A 24,147-nucleotide genomic window follows, 5' to 3' on the forward strand; every position below is an offset into this window, starting at 1 on the left:
ATAGTGACTTGTTTCAGGGTCACAAAGCTTGGTCAGAAAGCCTAGGGCTTGGGGCTAAAAAAATGTCCCGTCCTTTCTCACAGTGCTTTCCGCTTAGCTACACTAGGCCAACAAAAAGAGGTGCAGCCCAATCGCCAAGCCTCGCGGCCGTGAGGCCTCGGGCATCCAAGGGTCACTCCAGGCAGGGAGCAGAGCGAAGGTTATCACGTGGGAAGCAGTCTTGGAAGAGTCTCGGGCCTCCAAGCTCTCAAGCGACCACGGGAGGCTGAGGCCCAGAAGGGGGAGGATGACTCCCTGGGCTGGGCTTGGGGTTCGCCAGCCTGAGAAGGGACTGCTCCAGGGGCACTTGACAGCGCGCTCCCCGCCCCTGCCACAGGGGGCTGCCTACCTTGGCGCGACATGTCACCGTACCGCAGGTTGGCAAAGGGTTGGGAGGAGAAAGGAACTGGGGGTGGGGAATGAGCTGGAACAGAAAACAAAACTGGCTCCCGAATTGCGAAAGGGCCATCTCCTCCTCCCGCCCATCCCCTTTAGCCGCAGATTTGATTTAAGTTGGGCTCCCTCCCGGGATGCACCGGGAGCTACAAAGCCGTCTCGCCAGGGAGCCGAGACAAGGGTCCAGGCGTTGCTAAGACAGCTCCGTAGCCAAGGCGGACGGCGGCACACGTGACGGCGGTTGCCAGGGTGAAAGGTCGACGCCCCCCCCACTGGCGCGTCCAAGCTGGCGGCGGTGGGGCGCTGGGGCTGGGGCTCGGGCGGAGGGCCCCGCAGGTGGTCGCGGCCGCGGCTAATCTGGATGCTGCTGCTCGCTTTTGTGGGGACCGGGCTCGGAGCTGCCGGGGCCCGGCTGTACAGCGACGGCGGCGCGGACGCCGTGTGGGCGCTGGACGCCGGGAGCGTGCGCGCGGCCACGGGCAACAGCTCGGCCGCGTGGCTGGTGCAGTTTTACTCTTCGTGGTGCGGCCACTGCATCCACTATGCGCCGGTGTGGAGGGCCCTGGCGCGCGACGTGCGAGGTGAGCGGGATGCGCAGGCGCGGCGGGGCCGGACTCGGCACTCCCTCTCTCTTTTCCCCTTCCCCTCTCACGCCGACCTCCCCTCCCCCCCACACTCCCACCGACCCCCCACACTCCCCCCCCCCCCCCCCCCCCCCCCCCCCCCCCCCCCCCCCCCCCCCCCCCTCTCCACGTCACCTGCACGACCCGGGCTCGCAGCCTCGCAGGAGCGGGTGGCAAAGCGGGAGATTGCAAGATGCACAGCTAGCATCGCAGACCCCGAGCTCCCTCCCGCCGCCCCCGTCACGTCCTGCGGGGAAATCTCGCCTACGGACACCTCGTCGCTCCTGTGCCCTGACGGCCCTTGTAGGGATCCCGAGGACCCTCCCTAAACCTTCCAGGTCCTAGGTGTGGAGCAGCCCAACCCCGAGGCGGGCCCCCTCATCCCTGCCCCAACCCCCTTCTCACGCGGGCACATGCGGAGGGAACGTCCCTGGCTGACACCCCCGGGAGAGGGCTCCCGCCGCCCGAGCTCCTTCCCAGCCTCCCCTGCCCCCCTCCCCCACCCCGTCCCGCTTAGGAGCCCCGCTGGCGGCCCCCACTTCAGCACTGCGCCGCCGGCATCCCTGACTGGCCTTCTCTAGTATCTCTGTTTTGGGGTCTCTGGAACCTCCTCACCCCCAAGCTTGGGACTTTTTCTGAGTCACTTGTTCCAAGCAGTTCACTGTTCATCAATGAAGCACTTGTTGCCAAGTCCTCAGTTCCCGTTTCAGGAGATCTGCGGGATCCTTCCCTGGTGGCAAACACTTCCAGCATCTTCCAGCTTGGAATTCTTACCTATCTATCTGACTCTTGTCTCTCTGCTCTGGAATTCCTTATATTTAATAGATTTAATATTTAAATAGATTTATTTAATATTTAATCATTTATTTAGATATATTTAATAGATTTAATAACCATTTAATAGATTTTTTTTTTGATAGTGTTAAGTGCAAAATAAAACCCACAGACTAAAATTTGTAAACCCAAATGCCCAGATTTTAAAGTTGAACGACAAGGAGCCAGTTCATATATACTTAAAAATCTTAAAATCTGTTCTTTGGGAGGTCCCTGTTATGCCTTGTCAAAATATTCTTGCCTTTCCACAGATCTTTTGGATTGACTATTTATTTCACTCGTGTATGTTTTAACATTTTGAAGGCCGTTGGGATTTCTGCTTTTCCCATTTTTTACCTTCTGCTCCTTTCCTTTACAGTTTTACAAGTCTAACTTTCAAAGTTAGTGCAAACTGAACAGATTAGTTTTTGTTTTTTTTTTAACTAGGGGAAGCAGATTGCAAAAGCTTCAATAAGTCACTGTTGTTTTAAAACTGTTTTTAAATTCATCTGAAGAAGAAACTCTTTCTTCAACTTCAGTGAGGTTTGGCCTGGGTTGTTTTTAAGTGTTGAACTTACCTCTAATTACATGCTTCCATAGGCAAGAGACTGAACAAATTGGTGTTTTCTTTTTTCCTTTTCCCTCTATTCTCTGCTAAGCAAGTATGCTTGTTTTTTTTTTTTAATCCAAAAAAGGACTTTTGTATTTTTTCTTGCAAATGATCATTCTATATATTTTAGTCCTCTTGAGGTTCTTTCTTTATAATATATTAATTGTGACCAAGATAAGAATGTTGTAGACAGAGATCTTGTTCTTTTGTTTAGTTATCACCCTGAATGGGTAAAAGGAATAATAATAATATAAAGAATTGGCTTTTGTAATTGATATAGTTCTGGCTTCTTTAGATTACAAAAGTCTAAATTAATAAGTTAAAATGTTGCCTAATAGGCTTGTTGTAACAAGCCTTTGATGGCCTTTCAGATAGGGGCTGGTTCTACTGTTTTATTTGCACTTGAATTGTTGGAACTGAAAGAGTACCTAAAAGATAATTTGATTCAACCCCTTCATGTTGAAGATGAGGAAACGGGCAATAGACTGTTTTGTTAAGGAGCCAAACCAGGACTCAAATCTTATTGATCATTAGATCATAGCCTTTAAGCCGGATAGAATCTTAAAAGCTATCTTATCCAGTCTGCTCACTTTAGTGATGAAGAGTTGAAGCCAAGAGAGTTTAAATGACTAACCAAAGTCATAAAACAAATAAGTTTCTTTAGATGAGATTTAAACCAGATCTTCCTGATTTCAAGAATATCAATTTCTCCATTATGCCATGTTGCCAAGTCAAGCACTTTCCCTACTAGTTTCCTGCTTTTTCACTGTTGAAAACAATATACTAGTTTCTTGGTTTATAAGCAATGTTTTAAAGAATCCTGCTTTAAGGAGAAAGTATGGTCATGTCAGAGAATGGGTTGTGTTTGATATAAAATTACTTTTGAAAATTTTCATATGAGAAATACAGAGCATGAAATTTAATAGATTTTTTTTTTTTTGAGAATTGATGTGGGTTGAACACTTTGTCCTTTTTAATTGCATTTTTACTTTTGCTTACATAATTTTATATTTTCAGTAAAAAGAGAGTTATTTAGAAGGTATTGTGACTTAGAAAATTTTGGAACTGAGTTTACATAGTACAAAATTTTTTTTCCAATTATGTGTGACTCATATGACTGAGAGATTTATTGGAAAGGACCTTAGACTACATCCTAGTTCAACCCTCTCATTTTACAAATTAGCTAATTGAGACCCATAGAGAAGTTAAGTAATTTATCTAAGGACACAATGGTAGGATTTGAATCCATGTCTTCTGACACCATTCTTTCCATTTTACTGGTTGACTTTTTTATGGATGATTTATTGAAACTCTATTAGTTATTCTAGAGCTCTGAATTGAAATTAGTCTTTTTATTGCTTTCATGTTTTGTGGAAATAGAATTAATGCTTTTTAAGGTGAAGGTAGACTAAACTAACAAAAGGTTTGCTGTGTAGTTAGCCAAAGATTTTTCCAATATTTATTTTGATAGGGTTTATTCTTGTCATCTTTGAGTGCTTTGGAAAAACAAAACATACTCTATTCTTTGTAGACCATTTGGCTTGGAGCAGTAGCTGCTTACTCAATTTTCAATGCATGCCTAATTTGTAATGGGTATCTAACTGTCCTGGAAGAGGAGGGGAAAAAATGAACAACATATTAGATAGATTTTACCTACTGTTACCTGTCTGGAAAATTGAAAATAAAATTTCCAGTGAGAATTTCAACAAGTTGAATGTGAATCCATCTTCTGAAAAGCTTTCAAAGTAAACTTCCTAAGATACAGGTATAATTATGTTACTCTTCTCTTTAAAAACTTTCTGTGGCTTCTTACTCCTAGGATAAAAACCTCCAGTGTTGGGTTTTTTAATGTCTCCATAATCTGACTTCATCCTTCAACTCAGCTTTATTTCACATTAATCCCTCTCACAATCTTTACTTTCCAGTGAGAATGGACCATTGTATATTCCCCAATCTCATTTAGCCCTTCCTCTCCCCTCACCCAACTTTAATGCATTTGTACAAATCTTTCCCTATTCTTGGAATGCTTCCCCTTCCCTCTTCCCCATGTCAAATCTCAGAAATGTCCTTTTAGCTCAGCTTTTGATTACCTTTGGTGTGTTTATTATATCTCTTCTCCTGCTCTCCCATATAAAATATACATTTCTTGAAGCAGGAACTGTTTCTGTCTTTTTGTTTCCGTAGGCCTCTCATAGTACACCACAAACACAGTTGGTGTTTAATATTTGTGAAATTGAATTATTTTTGAAAGTGCCAAGGATCCAGCATTATCACTCTTGCCATTTTTTTGGTTGTTGTTTGTCTTCTCAATAGTATTTTATTTTGGATCAGTGGAATAGGTTAGATACACATGACACAATAATCAATAACTATAGTAATTTAGTATTTGATAAATCCCAGGATTCCAGCTTCTGGGATAAGAACTCACTGTTTCACAAAAATTAGTGGGAAAACTGGAAAATAGTATGCCAGAAACTTGACATAGATCTACATCTCACATCTCATATCAAAATAAGGTCAAAATGGGTATGTGAACGTTTCTTTGGAGAAGGGAGGAATTTGCCATTCTTATATACTTTCCTTTTTCCTCCTTGCTTCTCAGTGTCTCTCTGTCCCTCTCCCTGTCCCTTTCCCTCCCCCTCTTCTTCCTCCTTTCCCTCTCCTTCCCCCTCTCCCTTATTCTCCCTTCGTCCCTCTCTGTCTCTATCTCTGATTCTCTCTCTTTCTCTCTCTGTCTCTCTCTCTCTGTTTCTGATAAGCAGAAAATTTGAGGGAATAGCCTGATTAGTATGACTTCAACACTGGGTGGGAGTATCAAAGGAGAAAAAATTATGGGGATGGAGAAGAGGAAATGGGCAGAAAATGCAGAAAAGAGGAGATAAATGAAACAGCATTGGAAAGAGGAATAAATATGTGCAGGAAAAAGGGTATAAATACTAGGAAACAGATTCACATGATCTCTGCTTACTCTCTCCTCACTAATTACTTTTTTTTTTCCTTCACTAACTTCTCAACCCTTTTGTAGTCTGGCTTGCAAATTTCTCACCCACCTGAAACCCAAAAAGATTGAAAAATGTGGTAGACTAGAGGAAAATAAAATTAGATCTATTCAGAACTGGTTGAATTCCTGGACTCAAATAATACTGGTAAATGTTTCAGTATCATTGTGACAGAAGGGTCCCAAGCACAGTCATGTGCTCTTTAATATTTATATTCTTGACATGTGTGAAGGCATAGATAGTATGCATATCAGTTTTGCAGATGACCCAAATCTGGAAAGGATAACTAACATATTGGATAGTGGTCCATAGCAATCTAGAGCTTTGAGCTAAATCTAATAAGATAAAAATTCAGTAGGAATAAATGTAGCTTTAAACATGTTCAAAAAATCAATTTTCTGAGTATGGGACATTGAAGAAGCATGGTTAACAGCATATCTCAGTATCTAAAAGTTTTAGCAAACTATAAACCCAACATTAGTCAGCAGCATAAGGTGGCAACCAAAAGAGAATTAATGGAAAGGGAAGCATAAAGAATTAAGAAGTAGTAGTTCCTCTATGCTAATCACTAATCTTACGCTGATTATTTCAAATCTGGAGTATTGTGTTCAATTTTTTGTGTCACAGGTTCAGAAGGCTGTTTGATAAGCTGGAAAATACCTAGATGAAATGGTATGAAATGATGAAATTATGAAATTTCCTAGATGATAATACCTAGAATGGTAAAGGACCTTGAATTCGTACCAAATGAAGATTGGTTGAATAATAGGTAGAAGATGCAAAAAAGCAAATATGTGCTTGATGTCTGGGAAAAAATAGTTTTTCCTAACAGAGTTCTCCAAAACTACAGTCACTCAATAGGTTGTGGACTTCACTTCATTGGAGGACTTTAAGCAAAAACTTAATGTCCTCTTGTCATATTTTATAGTAGAGATTTCTTTCTGGTATGATTATAGCTAGGCCACCATTTAGGCCTTCGTTTTCTCTTAACTGTATTCTACCAATAGACTTCTAATTGGCTTTCAATTTCTTTTCTCTCCCTCTTTTCTCTCATAGAGAGATGATACAATGATGTTCCTAAAGCACAAGTCAGACTTTATTGCTCAGGAAGCGTCAGGAGCTTCCTATTATTTCTAGATCAAGTACAAACTCCTCTTAAATTTACAACCCTTCACAATATTAGGTCTAACCTGTCTTTCCAGACTGGTAGACTATATTCCTCCTCATATATTTTCTGTTATAGCTAAGCTGGCAGATTTGCTGTTCATACTTCATGCAAAGTGCCCCAGGGTTATCATACACTTCTTCCTCATCTTTGCCCTGCCCCTTGTATTCTCCTACATCCCTTCAATTTTCATTTCATTTCTTGTTCCATTTCCTTCATAAGACTCTTAAGTATATTTTATATTTATTTTGTATATATTTTATATTTATTTAGATTTGTATTTGTTTTTATTCCCTACTACCACCAATAAGAATTTGAGGTCTGGGGTGGGGATTGGGTGACAGGAACCATTTCTTTTTGTATCCCTCTTGCCTAGCACTGTGTTTGCTATATAGTAGGAACTTCATAAATATTTGTTTATTGACTTATTGATTTAATATTTGGTCAAATACTCTAAAGTGTGACATATCTTGAACTGTATTTAATTGTTTAACTTTTAAAACTTTTAAGCTGTCTTATTCTATACAAATATTACATGAAAAATTTTTAAAAATTTCCTTTCAACTCTCACATCACATTTTATTTGGATACCTTTTATTCATTTATGTTATGTTTTGTATTAATGATTTGTATGTGTATCACATTTCCCTTACTGTAAACTTATGTGCAGTAACTAATCTTAGTCATTTGTGCATTTCCCTTCCATTCTAACCTTGTGCACAGCTACATGTAATTGGTCCCTAATAAAGGTTTATTGAAGTGAATTTGTTGAATTATTTACCAGCTACATTATAAGCACCCAACTGGTAGGGAGTATATATTTCATACAGTACCTGCATAGTGCTGGGAGTATAGTTAAATGATTGGAGGAGAAAAAGAAGGCTCCTACTAAGGAAAAGAGGAATGCAAAGAATGGATAGAAAAGAAGGGAAAAGGGCATAGAAGATGATTGATGTTATGGGCATTATAAGCAAATGCTAGCTAAATTAACCCTATCACACATCTTATTGGTACTTGAATGCTGTTTCATGTCTTATTTATTTATTTTTAAGTAATTGCTTTTTATTTTCAAAATATCTGCAAACATAGTTTTCAACATTCACCTTTGCAAAACCTTGTGCTCCAGATTTTTTCCTTTCCTTCCCTCCATTCCCTGCCCTAGACAGCAAGTAATCCAATATATGTTAAACATGTACAATTCTTCTAAACATATTTCAATATCTATCACATTGCACAAGAAAAATCAGATCAAAAAGGAAAAAAAAATGAGAAAACCTAAACAAATGAACAATAACAATAAGGTGAAAATACTATGTTGTGATCCACATTCAATACCCACAGTCCTCTCTCTGGGTCCAGATTCCTCTGTCCATCACAAGTCTATTGGAATTGACCTGAATCACCTCCTTGTTGAAAAGAGCCATGTCTATCAGCATAATTTTCTTGCTGTATACACTATTCTCCTGGTTCTACTCACTTCTCTTAGCATCAGTCCATGTGGTTCTCTCCAGGCTTTTCAGGAATCATCTTACAGATCATTTCTTATAGAACAATAGTATTCCATAACATTCTGTATGAATTTTTAATATAAAAAGTCTATATGAACTAAATTAATCCTTTTATTTAATATACACATATTACTTCATTAGTATCTGAAGAGGAGACACACAAACATACATACAGAAAGAGGGGGCAATTAGAGATTGACTTTAAAAATATTGAAAATCTTTGAAATAATAGCTATTTAGGAAATTAGTGATCCAGAAAGTGATGCAGTCCTAGAGTCAATTGTTATAGGATCCCTATTATTAAATAGCAGAGGACATTTATGGAATGTTATCAGTACCTTCTGAAGCTTCAGAAAATCTACTTTTATGGTAGTATAATTGATAAGAATAGCAGACTCAAGTCAGGCAGATTTGAGTTTAAATCCTCTCTCAGTTACTAGTTATGTGAGCTGTTTGCTTATGAAGGAAAGATGATAAATGCATTTGCCTCACAGAGTTATTGTAAGGATCAAATAAGATAATACAAGAGCTGGCACTCTATTCACTATACCACCTAGCTGCCCCATTGTTTTGCAAATCTTAAAGCACCATATAAATGCCTGCTGCTATTGCTGTTGCTGCTACTATATAATTGTTCTCTCAACTTATTGAAAGTACCCTGTGGAACAGAATCCAGAGCTGATCTGAAACTGAAAATTCAAATAGTACATACCATTTTATTTTATTTTATTTTATTTTAATAGCCTTTTATTTACAAGTTATATGTATGGGTAATTTTACAGCATTTTGGCAATTTGACAATTGCCAAACCTTTTGCTCCAATTTTTCCCCTCCTTCCCCCCCATCCCCTCCCCTAGATGGCAGGATGACCAGTAGATGTTAAATATATTAAAGTGTAAATTAGATACACAATAAAAAAACATGATCAAACCGTTATTTTGCTGTACAAAAAGAATCGGACTCTGAAATATTGTACAATTAGCCTGTGAAGGAAATCCAAAATGCTGGCAGGCAAAAATATAGCGATTGGGAATTCAATGTAATGACATACCATTTTATAAAAGAGATCATGAATCAAGAATGGTGAAATAATTTGTCCAAAGCAATTAAGTGGATATTAAAACCTTTTAGTAAGGTTACTAAAACTAACTTAAGACTAGTTAAGTGGTAGTCTTAACCACCACTCCAGAGTTCTTTTCATTCTACCACAATGCTTCCCACTTGTTCAGTATCTGAAAATGTGGAAGGCTTGTTATTTAATGGAACTCTAGGCTATTCAAGAAAAGGTTAAAAACAATAAAAATCAAACAAGTCTCAGCCAGAGAAGAAGCTCAGTTCATAATATAAATATGGAACTTGGGAGAAATCTTTTTGTTTACAAAAGGGTCCAAAGCTTGTTGATCTTACTGTTAGTTATTGAGGTTTGAAGAGGCAGCACAGTAGAGTGGGAAGAATCCTGCATCTGGAGTCAGATGACCTGGATTCAAGTTTTACCGAGGTTACATGCTAACTGTGTGACCTGGCAAATAGCTTAAGTTTTCTGGACTTCAATTGTCCTTTCCTGTAAAATTAAAGGATTGTACTAAATAACCTTAAGTTTCCTTCCAAGCTCTAAATCCATGATTTTTTTCTGGTGTTTCTAACATTGCCATTATTGAAGGTCACTGATTTAGATTCTGCCCAGAGGGCAGAATTAGATAGATATAGTGGGTAAAAGTTGCAATTAGGAATTTGTAAATTTGAGGAAGAGATTTACTGGGACGAAAATGAAACCATGGTTTGGTCCCAGGGCTGAATGAGACTATCTCATTCTCCAAAATACTCGAATGCTATCTCAGTCTCCAAAAATCCAGCAAACAATGTGAGTTCTCAGTGACCTATATACAGGTGGCTCAGACTCTGGGAGTAGATTGAGGCAGGGTTGGAGTCAGGGTGCTGAGAGTGGGTAAGGGACTCGTAACAGGGTGGGGTGAGCCACCGGAGAAGATGGGATGACATAATGGGGGAGGCACCCCAGGGATGGGGAGAGGCAACTTGATAAGACGGTATCTGATATTGTGATAGCTTAGGATGGGGAGAGGCATTCTGATATTCTAGAATATAAGATCTTTTATCCTTATCAAATATTCTGATTAAGAGGGAGGGGTGGTTTTGCAGGATTGAGCAGAACAATTATAAACTGAGGCAGAACAATTAAGGAAATCGAGTCAGAACATTACTGACAATGCCACAAGTCTTTTAATGCTATTGTTTTCTCAAGAAATTTATTCAGTTCCATATTGGCCCTTTCATTTATCTTTCTCTTAAATATATCCAAAACTGATAGAGGTATATTGAAATCTGTTTCTAATTGTGTTGCTCTCTGTTTTTTTGGAACTCAAATAATAATTCTTTTATGGACTTGGATGCTAAGGAATTTGGAGTATTTAAGTTTATTACAGAAATTACTTTGTTTTCTATCATTTCTTTCAGCATGATTTCCTTGTTTTTTGTTTTTTTTTTTTTTGAATATTTGTTTTTGTTTTTTCTGATAGTATAATGGCAGTTTTTGCTTTTTGTATTCACTTGATGCAAAGTAATTTTTTTGCCATTCCCTCTGTTTTATTTTGTGTATGTACTTGTTTTTTAAATATGTTTCTTGGGAGCAACAGATTTTTTTTTTTATCAAATTTGTTTCTCTTTTTTGTTTTGTTGGGTTGTTCAATCCATTCACATTTAAACTTATGAGTTAAGTTTATACTTTCCTTTGGTTTTTAAATTTTTCTTAGCTATAATTCCTTTCCCTCTTTTGCTTTAAATACAGTATTTTGTTTTTTCAGTTTAGTCATTTTTTTAAAGGTGATTTGGAACCAAATCATATGGTTTGACTTCCCCTCATCTCTGATTTCTTCCCTCCTTTGTTATTTCTTTAAGATTTTTCTTATTAGTTCTTCTCTCTTACTTTTATCTAGTTATATATTTCTTTTCCCAATTTTTTCCTCCTAGTCAAGTGGATTCCCCATTTTCTTTTCTTCTGCAACTAGTCCTATTATTCATTTTTTTTAGTTTTGAGTTTTTTGCATATTTCCAAAAGAGATCTTTATATTCTTCATTAATGTTTTCTCTTTCTGTTTATACTAGCTCCTTATTCTCTGATTCTTGACCTCTATATTCTTTTGATCTTTCTGTTTTCTCTGTATTCATACAATTAAAGCTTTCACATAATACTTTATAGGCTATCCCTTCTAGGAACTTTCTGTCATTGTTTTCCTTTGGGCCTCAAACAGTGCCGATTTTTGAAGGTGTTGTTGAGGAACTGTCACTTGTTGGAGCCTCTCCCCTACCTTTGATCTGTATCCTTGTTTGTTGACCTTTCTTTTCTTCTTTTGCCTTGAAGTCTCATCCCTGTGTTTATGCTGTCCCACTTTTATTGGTGCATTTACCTCCAAGAGTTTCCTAACACCACCACCCCTTCTCAGGGCAAGTACATTTTTCTTGTAAATCCTTAATGTTTCATCCTGTGTAATGTCCTTTTCTCTCTTTACTCCGTATCAGTAGAACCCCTCCAAAGTACTTCCTTCGTTTTGTTCCCTTTTCAGTCTTTCTGCTCTCATATATTCCTTTTTTTGTTTTGTTTTGGGTTTTTTTTTTTTGCCTATTTTCCTCTCCATTTTCATATACCCTCCCATATTGTAATGAAATCCTATAAAAGAAGCATCCACTTAGGCAATGTCATCAGGTTTTTGTCCTTGCCTCCTCTGGTCTACCTCAGCACTGTTACTCAATTTACATTTTCAACCCTGTTTCCTTATGTTATTTTAGTCTTTTTTTTTTTTTTTTTTTTTTTTTTTTTTTTTTTGGTAAGTGCCCCGATTCCTATGGTTTGTGTATTTTTAGAAAGGAATTTCTTAGTAATTTTTCTGTAGTTACTCTTTTGCTGGTGCTGTCCTTACCTGTTGATTTTATTCACTCCTGGATTTCTCTTGTTTTGGGGTGTTTGCGAAACAAATGCCTTTGGTTGTTTTTCTTTATTTAAAAAAAAAGTTTCAAATTCTTAGTATTTATTAAATGTCCATTTTTTTTTGTCCTCTATGATTGAGTATAGATTTGGAGTATAGGTTGCTCTATCTGAGCTGCATTGCTTTTCAGAACATATTATTCCATTCCTCACTCCTTTTTCTGAATGAGTGTGGAACAGTCTTGCATTATTTTAATGTCCTTTCCTTTGTAATTTCACTCATTGTTGTTAAAGCTTTTTGTCTTGCCATGTTCTTTTGCAAGATATATGATCCTTAGGTTGTCTATATATATATATGTTTGTCTTCAAGATGGGTAGTTTTGCTTGCACAATACCATATTTTCCAGTGTTCTTGTTTTTTAGTCCTTTTCTTCTAGGTTGTTCTTCACTTCTGTGTATTTGCATTCCTAACCTATTATTCTCTTTTGTTTCTTTGATGAGGTTTGCCATTGCAAATTTAAAATTTTCTATTCTGCCCATTATTTTTGCTGATCAAGACATATGTTTTCCTCTTTAAATTCTCATTTCCCTTTTAAATCCCTCAGGAATAGTGTGTGTGGTTCATTGTTCTCTTCAGATCTCACAAATTTGTCTCATCAAGTATTGGATCATTCTCCTTTATTTTGTAATCTCTATTCATAGATGCCTGAATTGATTTACTTGATCTGGAGGCCATATTTCCTTCTATTATTACTGTTTTTCCTTTGATTTATCTATTTATGTTCAATGACTTTGAGATTTCTTCTTCCTGAAATCTTTCATTGTTTCAATACCTTCAGTCTCATTTTTGCCACTTGTTTTCCTTATTACTCACTTCTGACTCCTTCACTTCTGATTGTAGTTTCCTTAGGGGATGGATCTCAGAGAATTTCAGTCCCCTCCCACACAGGGCAGTTCACTGATCTGAATGTCTGCTCCAACTGGATTGTGAGTGGCCAGAACTAGCTCCAGCTGGGTTCTGTGTTCTTTCAATCAGTCTTGTTAGAGTGCTACAGAGCCCCCTTCCCCACTCCCTCTTCTTACCTCCCCATACATGTTGTCCTGGTCTCCTGACCAGTCCAGCTCCCTCTGTTCCTCAGTTTTGTGCCTTAGAATCAGCAATTCAGTGCCTGTTTTCTCCAGCACTAGCAATTCATTGTTTTGCAGTTCTGTTTTGTTTGGGTTGTAGCTTGTCAGCTTTTTGCTTCTGAAGGACTGCATTTGAGGCCCTGCAAATTTCAATAGCCAGAAACTGGGATTACCATAGCACTGGAAAAAGGAAGAGGGCATTAGAGTTTAGGAATAGGTTTCAGTATAATCCTATGCTGGGTCTACTAAGCGCAGTCTTGCTGATGGTAGTGTTGGAGGTAGGGAAAGGGTACAGAGTGTAAGCATCACTTCCTGATTTGTTTTTTTTTTTTTTTTTTTTTTTTTTTTTTTTAACTTCTTTGGGATTCTGGATGACCTGGACCATGGAAACTTGTGAAGTTACCTTATCTGTGGCACATAGTTTCTGTTGTGGAGGTATTTGAGAGGTTGTGAGGATAAAAGAAAATTTCTTGTATTCCCTCTTTTTTCTCACATGATCCATTAGTTCCTCTAATACTATCTTTAGCTTCTACAGAGCACAAAAAATAGTGAGAATATTCAAACTTTGTGAACTGTCTTTATTTTCACCGTTTAAAAAGGAAAAGATCTAGAGATATTTTATACCTTGAGAAGAGCAGCCCCTGTGATGTCTGGATACAAAAATATTTAGCTAGTTGTAATATTAGGACATGTTTTTTTTTGTTTTTGTTTTTTAATAATTAAAAGGAATCTTGTTGCCATCATTGTATTATCTGTTAAATTTAAATTTGGGTCCAACAGGTTAATTTCCAAGATTCTGAAATCATTCGCTGGTTTTATATTCATCCTATCAAGTATTTATTAAGCATTTAATATGTACTAAATACTAGCCTAGGAAGTAATAATAAAAAGGCAAAAATAAACAACAGTTCATGCCCTCAAAGGCTTATGTTCCATTGGTAAAGCTAATGTCAAATGAAGTACAATGACAAAGATGAGTCAGTGGCCTTGAACCAGAATTATATAATTTCCACCCTCTTCTCTGGATTTTGACATAATAATTACAAAAGCATTATTACTTTTAGGAAGTCCACCTAGGCATGGTATATACGTCTGTTTGACTTTAAAACCTCCACCATGAAGCAAATCTGAAGACATGTATTTTTAGAACTCTAAGTTTTTTGGGAAGGTCAGTGAAATAGTGTAGTAGACAAAGTGCTGGACCTGGAGTTAGGAAACTTGAGTTCAAATTTGACCTCAGACACTTAGTAGCTGTGTGACCTTGAGTAAGTCACTTAACCTTGCTTGCCTCAGTTTCCTCATCTGTAAAATGAGCTGGAGAAGGATATGATGAAGGACTCCAGTATCTTTGCCAAGAAAAATGGGGTCCCAAAGAGTTAGACATGACCGAATGGAACAAAATTTTGTGGGGTACAAGTTGCATCACACATCTATCTAATCCTATTTTGCCCAGGAAGAAAAGTTGAATAATTGAAAATTTCTGGAAATTGACTCTAATCATGTTTTCATTCAAGTACTTTTAATTATAAAGGCTGAATATAATGTATCATTTTGAATATTCTGCTTATCTTAATGCACCCTAAGAAGACATTAGCGATCTTGACTGCTATAACTCATTATTACTCATATTTAACTTGAAATTCATTTAAACCTCCATGGATCTTTTTCAAATGAACTTCTGATTAGCAGTACTTTCCAATTTTGAATCTCTCCTATTGTTTGAACTCAGATGTTTGACACTACATTTAATATATTAGATTTTATCTCAAAGATTCAGTCCATAATTCTCTTCTAACCTGGAGATCTTTTTGGATCCTGACTATCATCCATTGTGTTGGCTTTTCTCTTCTCATTGCCATCTGTTTGCCCACGCCTTGTAAGAGAAACTTTTAAAAATGTTGATTAACAAAGAACCAAGTTTAGATGCCTGAGGCATCCCACTAGAGACCTTCAAACTCAACATCAACCCATTAATGATTAATTTTTGGGTTTAGTCTTTCAGCCAGTTTCAAATCTACTCAACTGTGTCATAATCAAGCCTATATCTCCATGCGTAATGAGAACATGACAAACATTATCAGTGTTTTGCTAAAACTGTCATGAAAAGATAGAAAGTTGGTATTTTCCCCATGGTAACTCTCAGGGATATCTAGAAGATAAAATGAAATAGTGTATGTAAAAGGGCTTTTTGCTTTTTTTCCACTTTATGTACTACACAGTTGCTAAAGATGGCATTCCTTAAGCACAGGTCTGATCATGTTACTTCCCTGCTCAATGAACTCCAATAGTTTCTTGTGATCTCTGAGATCAAACTGGCATTTAATGCCCTGTGCAACCTGACTTGAATATATTTTTCTAGATTTGTTTACACATTTCTTTCTTTACCATCCAGTCAAACTACCTTCCTGTTTTCTCTTATATTCTTTCACCCATTTCTCTGACTTAGCATAGACTATTCCCCATGTCTCTAATTTCTTCCCACCTCATCTCTTTCTGCAATTTAATATCTTCCTAGCTTCCTCCAAAGTTAAATTTAAGGACAACCCTCATCATAAGGCTTTTTTTTTTTTTTCAGATCTCTAGTTATTAGAATCCTCCTTGCACCTCTGATATTACTTTGTATATATCTTGTATCTACTTATACTAGCTTTGTATCCCCAATAAATAGCCTGGTGCCTAGCACTTTGTACATACTTAATAAATGCATGCATGCTTGCTTAAATGCTACATAATTGTAAGTTATCATAATAGATGCTTCTCATAGGGTCTGAGACTGATTTTGTTCGCATTTACCACCATGCCAGCTTACTGAATTAACCAGACTCACTAAAACATGTAGCGCAATACAAAATAAGAATGGCATTTAAAATTGTTATTTTAAAAATTCTGTGTTAGGAATATTAATCTTAGATCCAGGTTTCACATCTGAAACTCCTTTATCCCTTTGACAAGCAAAGAAGAGAGAAAAAATAAAAGATGTTTTGAACCTATTGAGAGCAATTGCATTCAAAAAAAGTCCAGATTTTGAAAATAATTCCCTCTGAAAAGTATCTGATGGTCAATTTTTATCCTAAGAGTTATCCTAGTAGTTATTTATCCTTTTGATATTGATTTGTTCTAGTTTTCATAAATCCATTTTGAAAATTTCTGGAGTGATCAGTAATTTTCATTGTATATATATTTAGTAGTTTAACAGGTATCCGGAATGGCCATCTTACCAGTAGTTTGATAATTAAATCATGTCTACTTAAAGTCCTGCACTACTTTCTTTATTAAAAATATGTTTTATTATTATGAACTTGATAAACATCAGCAAATATAAGCATTTTCTTATATAAAGAACAGAAAAATAAAATTGTATATGACACTGTGAATCTTTATTACAGTTTTTTAAAGTACATATTAAAGATAATTTTATAGTTCCAACACTTCCCAGATTGTCTATGTCCCATTATAGACTTTCTTCTGTTGTTCTGCTTATTTTAAAAATATTTTATTGACACTCTTTTGTGTTTAGCATCACTTATTAGTATCCCTTATTCCCTCCCTATAACTCTTCTGCTCTTCCCTCTAAATAAAAATTTCTCTCTATATAAATAAATATAATGAAGCGAAACAGTACATATATTGATCATCCAAAATTTTTTGTCTCTTTTTCTACCTCTAATCCATAATCTTTCTGCCAAGAAGTGGAAAACAAGATTCATCACCATTTTTCTGGAGCTGTAATTAGTCATTGAAATGATCAGAGTTCCCTTAGAGTGTCAGTGATTGTAAAATATTTAAGACAAAACTAATTGCTAACCAATTGTCTCTGATGAGCAAATAGGCCAAGAGTCTCACAAAACATCAGTGTGCCCCACTGGCCCTGCTTTAAATACAGACTCTTTTTCCATCATCCAGAGAAAAGGACTAGCTGTCCCCACCAGCTGCCAACTACTACCCACAGGTCAAGCAGTCTGGTTGAAGCAGCAAGGCATCCTGAGCGACCAACGGAAGCCAGCATGTGTCAGGTGAATCAAATCTCTGCTACAACCTTGATCTCCCCCTCTTCCCTCAGATTCTGATGTTGAGATAGCCTACGACCCTAAGTCCAAGATCCTTGGAAATAGTAATCTCCATTACTTCCCCACTTTCCTACTGACCTTGCGCCAAGCCTGGGCTTTTCAGCTGGCATGGAGAGGAGCAATCACTGGAGAAGAGGCGCTCACCTCCCTTAACATCTCAAACACTAACTGCTGACCAGCTGCAATGAATAAGTACATAAGCCCAAGGTCTCCGGGATGGCATGGCCCCAAAACTGATCTTGCAGTTTTGCAGCCTGCAGCCATCATAACAGGAAGCTATCATCCTCTGTGGAAATATGGCCTGGCAAATAATTCCTTCAAAAAATACTGAAGTTCCTGGCTCTTGAGCAACCATTGCTACTGATCAATCCAAAAAAAAAAAAAAAAAAAAGAACTTGCTACTAAAGTCCTTGTAACTGTCAAATGGTTCAACATGAGAAATAGATGTGATTATGTCAGTGGAATTGACATTGAGATGAATTACCAGCTACTTTTGGTTGAACCTAATGACCATGTAGCTTTTTCAGATAACTTGCAGCTGAAACTTCTTTTATGTGCTATCTCCCCCATTGGAATGTTGAGTTGGAGCAGGTACTTTTCTATTTGTATAATACTTTGAACATATGTGCTTAGTAAATGCTTTTTCATTAATTCTTTAAGTCCTTTACAATTCCCTTCTTCTACAGTGTTGTAGTCCATGTAGAAATGTTCTTCTGATTCTACTTGTTTCTCGTACAAGTTCTTCGAGATTCCTCTAGATCTATCCTTTCATCATTTGTCATGATGCAATATATTGTAATTTGTTCAGTTATTCCCCAATTGATGGGTACCTACCTTGTTTTGAGTTCTTTGATACAAGTGCTGCTCTAAGTATTTTGTACATAAGGTTTGATCTCTTTCTTTGATCTCTTTATGTTATTTACTTAATAGTGAAATCACTAAGTCAAAGAGTAATATAGTTTCATGACTTTTGGGGTATAGAACCAAATTGCTTTACAGTGGATCACTTCAGAGCTTTACCAACAAGGCATTATATTGCTTTATGGTCCCTCCAAAAATTGTCACTATTTTCTATCATCTTGCCACTCTGATGAAGAAGTTCCTTTAACATGCATTTCTCATTTTTAATAATATTTTTTCCTCCATTATACATAAAAACTTCTTTTAACATTCATTTTTTTTGTTTTGAGTTCTAAATTATATCATTCTGTAGATTGTACATGTATAGTCATTTTAAACACTTTCACATTAGTCATTTTATGGAAGAAAACTAGAACAAAAAAGAAAGAAGGAAGAGAAGGAGGAAGAAAAGAAAAAAGGAAGGAAGAGAAGAAAGAGGGAGGGAGGGAGGAAAGAAGGAAGGAGGGAGGGAGGGAGGAAGGAAGGAAGGAAGGAAGGAAGGAAGGAAGGAAGGAAGGAAGGAAGGAAGGAAGGAAGGAAGGAAGGAAGGAAGGAAATGGTATTGGTCTGTATTGAGAGGCCATTTTACTGGAGACAGATAGCAATTTTCATCATAAGTCTTTTGTGATATTCTTGAATCATTGTATTGCTGAGAATAGCTAAGTCATTCACAGCTATGTCATTTTACAATATTGCTGTTACTGGGTACAATTGTTGTGTAAAATGTGTTCTAATTGTTCTAACTTCACTCTACATCAATAATTCACTGTAAGACTTTCTAGGTTTTTCTGAAATCATCTAGTTGTCATTCCTCATAGCACAATAATATTCCTTCACAATCATATTCCACAACTTGTTCGGCCATTCCCCAATTGATAAGATTCCCCTTGATTTTCTATTCTTAGCTATCATAAAAAGAACTGTTATTGTTTTTGTACTAATAGATCCTTTTCCTTAAAAAAAAAAAAAAAAAAAAAAAAAAAAAAAAAAAAAACTCTTTGGTAGACAGACTTGATAGTGGTATTGCAGAATTAAAGGGTTGCATTTCTCATTATTAACGGGTTTGAAAAGTTTTCTTTATATAATTGGTCATAATTTGTTTTCTGTTCTCCCCCAACTCCTCCCCCCCCGACTTTTTTTTTGAGAATAGCTTATTTATATCTTCTGACCATTTATCAATTGGAAGAATAATACTTGTTCTTATTTATTTTTATCAATTCACTATGTGTTTTGAATATTAGGCTTTAACAAATATTTGCTGAAAAAGATTTTTCCCAGCTCATTGTTTTTTTTTTTCCAGTTATAATTTTGTTGATTATGTAAAGCTTTTAAATTTTATTTAATTTAAATTGTCCATTTTATCTTCTCTTATCTTTTCCTTTGTTTGGTCTATAATTCTTCTTCCCTTGATAATGTGACGGATATTTCTTTCCCTGCCCTTTTATTTGTTGTGCCATGACTTTTATATGTAAGTCACATAACTATCTGGAGCTTGTTGTAGTATATTGTTGGAGCTATTGGTAAAAACTTAATTTCTGCCAGACTGCTTTCTAGTTTTCCTAGCAGTTTTTGTTAACAAGTGAATCCTTAACCTAGTATTTGTAGTTCTTAACAACACTATGCTTTTATGTTTAATTTCTTCTAAATCTTGTGTAGTTAATCTGTTCCATTAATCAACTTTTCACAGCACTTTTTTCTTTACTATAACCTACTAATACTATTAATAATTTGTAGGTAAAATTGCTATTAAGCTCTATAATCTCACTATTCAGACCTATAAGTCCAGCATATGTGGTTTCTACTTTTAAAAAGTCCTATGATAAGCAAAAATTCAGAATGTTGCTCTGAGATATGCCAAGTGAAAAAATTTTACTATAACCTTTTGCCTCTTTACATATCTGTGAGTGTTTTTGATTCAAAGATTCAAGAGAGGAACATAGCTTATTGGAGAGAATTTAATATCAGGAGACCTGACCTGGGTTCTGATCCTACCTTCATTAAATCTTGGGCTAATCACTTCTTTAAATCTCAATTTCTTCATAAAAATGTATTTCCTTCCTCACAGGTTGTTACAAGACAGATGCTTTGCAAAGCCTTATATGTATGAGTTGCTACTAACAGGGAAGTTAACTAACTACTATAAAGAGTTTTCTAGGGCTAATTAATGCTGAACCATAATTCAAGAATCTTAGAGTTGGAAGGAATTTCAGAGCTTATATAGTCTAATTCCTCCCCTGAACCATAATATGTTCTAAAATATATCCTCAAAGTGATTCAAACATCTTTCTAGTGAGAGTGAATTTACTATTGCTGCTGCTACCACTACTACTAGTCTACTATGTACCAGTTACAGTGCTAAGCAATTTGTAAATATTATTTCATTTGATTTTCATAACAACCATGGAAGGTAGTGTCCATTATTATGTTCCTTGTTTTACAGATGGGGAAACTGAGGTAAACAGAAAAGGGATTTGCCCGAGGTCAAACAACTAGTAAGTGTCTGAAGCTGGATTTGAACTCTAGTTTTCCAGTCCCCAGGTTATTGGGTTTATTAATTTTCCCCCGTTTATTAGGGCTGTTCCTAAAATATGAAAGCGTATTGGATTTTGACTGAGAGTACCTTGTTTGAATCATCAGATCTGATACTTAGTACTTATATAATCTTGAGCATGTTACTTAGTATCTTCCTCAAATATAAAATGAGAGCATTGGCTAGATTAGATCAAAGCTTCTTAAACCTTAAATCTTTTTTGCCCAAGAAATTTTTACATAATCTCAGGTATGTTGGTATATAAAATAAGATAAACAAATCAAACATTTACTGATAATAAATCATAATTTCATGACCTCCGCATTCAGTTATGAGACTCAAATCACAGTTTGAGAATATGGGAACTAGATGATCTTTAAGATCTCTTTCAGATCTAAGTGTGGTATGAGGATCATTTGAAACACTAATTCGGGTATGGTCTCACTTGTTCACTTATTTCAATCCTTTCTGATTTTTTGTGGCCCCATTAGGAGTTTTCTTAGCAAAGATTAGGAATGGTTTGCATTTTCTTCTCCAGCTCACTTTGTAGATGAAGAAGTGAGACAAACAGGGTTGTGTTGCTTGTATGGGGGAAAAGACCACCGGCTCAAATAAATCAAGGAGATTTCTCAAGGTAAAAGCAGAAAGGAATTTTATTACGATTTCACGAAAAATGGCATCTCTCTCTCAACAAGCAGTCAGATAAGGAGAGGCAACATACAGTAAGCAAAGAATGATTACATATGGATCTGGGATAATGCTCACTTATAGGTTGGACCTTTGCCCTGATTTGTCAGGACAAATGACCTCACATTCTAAGTCATAAATGAGAAAAAACTTCTAACCCAACTACATCTTTAGAATTACTAAATTACCTTATATGGGAGTTTTAATGCCAAGATGAGACTAAAGTCTCACAAAGAAAAGGGATATATGGTCCCATTCTTTGTAAATCATATGATTTCTGGAAAAAGAAATTTGTGCTTGGGGCACAGGTGATCTTCTCTCAATTTTTAGAACAGTCTCCATCTTTTGAGACAGTTTTCACAGTTCACTTCATTCACTTGTTCACGATCACTCAGCTTCTAATGGTCTAAGAAGGGATTTGAACTCTGGAAGATGAGTTTTCTTGATTTCAGCTCTGGTATTCTTATCTTCATATGTAACACCTACCCATCCCTAGGTAATTTGACTAGATTAAAGTAAGCAGAATTATCATTTCCCTAGTCCTAGACATTGTATCTTTCTTGAGGTAACCTAAAGCTTTACTTAGCTTTAAAAAGATAATAAATTTTCTTTCTTTATTCTGAATTTCAATATCAGTTTTCATAGAAAAAAGAGGCTGTAATCTGTATGTAATCTAATCTAATTTGTACAGTTTATTGAAGAGTGTGTGTGTGTGTGTGTATCAGTTTAATCATTGAACTTATTCCTTAAGATGCTCAAGGATATTTTCCTTTCTTTTTTTTATAATAACTTTTTATTTTCAAAATATATGTAAATATAGTTTTCAACATTCATCCCTGCAAAACCTTGTATTCTAAATGTTTCTCCCTATCTCCTTCTCCTGGACAGCAAGTAATCCAATGTAGGTTAAGCATGTGCAAATCTTCTAAACATATATCCACATTTATAATGCAGCAAAAGAAAAATTAGATCAAAAAGGGAAAAAGTGAGAAAAAAAAACATATACACTTTGGTAAATTGTCTAGGAAGTACTAAGCTGTGAAGATTTTTTTTTTGAACCCTAATTCTGTTACCTACAGAAGCTATAAACTAGCTTACTTAACTTGTGTCATCTACAGTTTTTATAAGCATGTCTCTAAGTCATTGATTTTAAATAAATTAAGTAGTGTAGATCCTTTTTTAATTTAACTTTGTTACAAAGATTCACTTTTAGGGGTAGGTTTGAAGAAACTGCAATATAAGGACAAACGCTGTCGCTTAAGATGTCTTTTAAAAATAAATTTGCCTTCTTCCTGCCTGTCCTCCCTCTCTCCACAAAAAACTGCAATGCTAGGCTGATCACAGAAGTCCTAAGATACACTTATCAGAGCCCTCCTTCCAAATTAGAATCAATAATAGAATATTATGACATAGAATCAATAATGACTATTCTTGAATCTGAACAATTCAACCAATTCTGAAATTAGGTAGCTAAGTGACATAGAACAGAGCACTAGATTTGAAATCATGAAAACCTGAGTTCAAATCTGTCCTTGTATCTTTACTGTTTGTAAAGTTAAATGTAACTTTATCTAACACTGGTCATATCATTTAACCTCTTGTCTTATTTTCTTGTCCTAATATAGGGATAATAATAGCACCTATGTCTCAGGTTGCTGTGAAGGTAAAATAAGATAATATTTGTAAAGCTTTTTGTAAACTTTAAAGATTTGTGTTGATGCTAGTTATTTTTATTAGCATTAATAATATTGTTATTATCTACCCTTTAGCCTATATGTTTCCATTTTTTACTAGCAGTGAGCAAATGTTTTATTCTCTCTGAGACTTAATTTTTTCATCTGTAAAATGATGATGATAAATTTACTTTACAGGGTTATTCTCAAAATCAAAAATATTACAATGAAATAATTTATGTAAAGCTTTTTAAGTCTTAAAGCATTATATGAACATTGGCTATTATTATTCATAATAAATGCATGGACGCCTGTTTCAAATGTTTGAGTAAACTTTAATTGTGGTATTCCTTTAATCTACCATTGTAGTAATCCTGTCATGAAAGAAAGTCAGGTTAGAATGGCACAGATAGTTCTTGATGAAGCCATGCTGGTTCTTTGTGATCACTAATTCTCTTTGTGAGATGTTAATTAACCATCCCTTTAGTAATGTGTTCAAGAATTTTGCCAGAAATTGACATTAAGCTCTTTAAGATCAAATTTAAAGACTCAATCTTTTCTTTAAAATACAAAAAAAAATTAATTTAAACTTTTTAAAAAAAATGTCCTTATCCAGTTTTGCAGCACCTCTGTTCTTCATGATCTTAAAAATATCACTGATTCAATAATTATATTTTCCAGTTCTTTCAGGATCATAGGGTTTAGTTTGTCAGGGCCTGGTGAATTGTACTTATCAAGCACTCAAGATGCTCTCTGATTTAATATCTCTCTACTTAATAAAGATTTTAATTTAGTTGCAACTTTTGTTCTGGTCTTTCTAGTTCAAAGATAACTTTTCTTGGCAGAGAAAACAATAACAAAATGAAAGATGACTCCATCTTCTATTATTATTAATGTTTTTTTGGTTCTCTTTTCTGCAACAGTAAAAAAAAAAACAAATCAACTTAAAATTCCTCATTCTAAACTAGCATTTCTGACTGTAACTTTCCTGTAAAAAAACAAGTTTAAATTATAGGACCCTACTAAGATTTAATATTAATTTTCCACTACTTGCTATCACTTCCATCTGTGG

General features: G+C 36.1%; 1 protein-coding gene across 1 annotated transcript in view; it reads left to right on the forward strand.

Annotated features, from left to right (window-relative positions):
* Window positions 1-286: 286 nt before the first annotated feature.
* QSOX2 (quiescin sulfhydryl oxidase 2) overlaps window positions 287-24,147 on the forward strand; it is a 66,928-nt gene continuing 43,067 nt past the window's right edge. Inside the window, exons 1-2 of the mRNA XM_031949333.1 lie at window positions 287-616; window positions 692-1,016. Of these exons, the coding sequence (XP_031805193.1) occupies window positions 287-616; window positions 692-1,016 (655 nt within the window). The remainder of the gene's footprint in view (window positions 617-691; window positions 1,017-24,147) is intronic.

The sequence above is a fragment of the Sarcophilus harrisii genome, chromosome 2 (genome assembly GCF_902635505.1).
Source record: "Sarcophilus harrisii chromosome 2, mSarHar1.11, whole genome shotgun sequence".
Taxonomy (NCBI): Eukaryota; Metazoa; Chordata; class Mammalia; order Dasyuromorphia; family Dasyuridae; genus Sarcophilus; species Sarcophilus harrisii.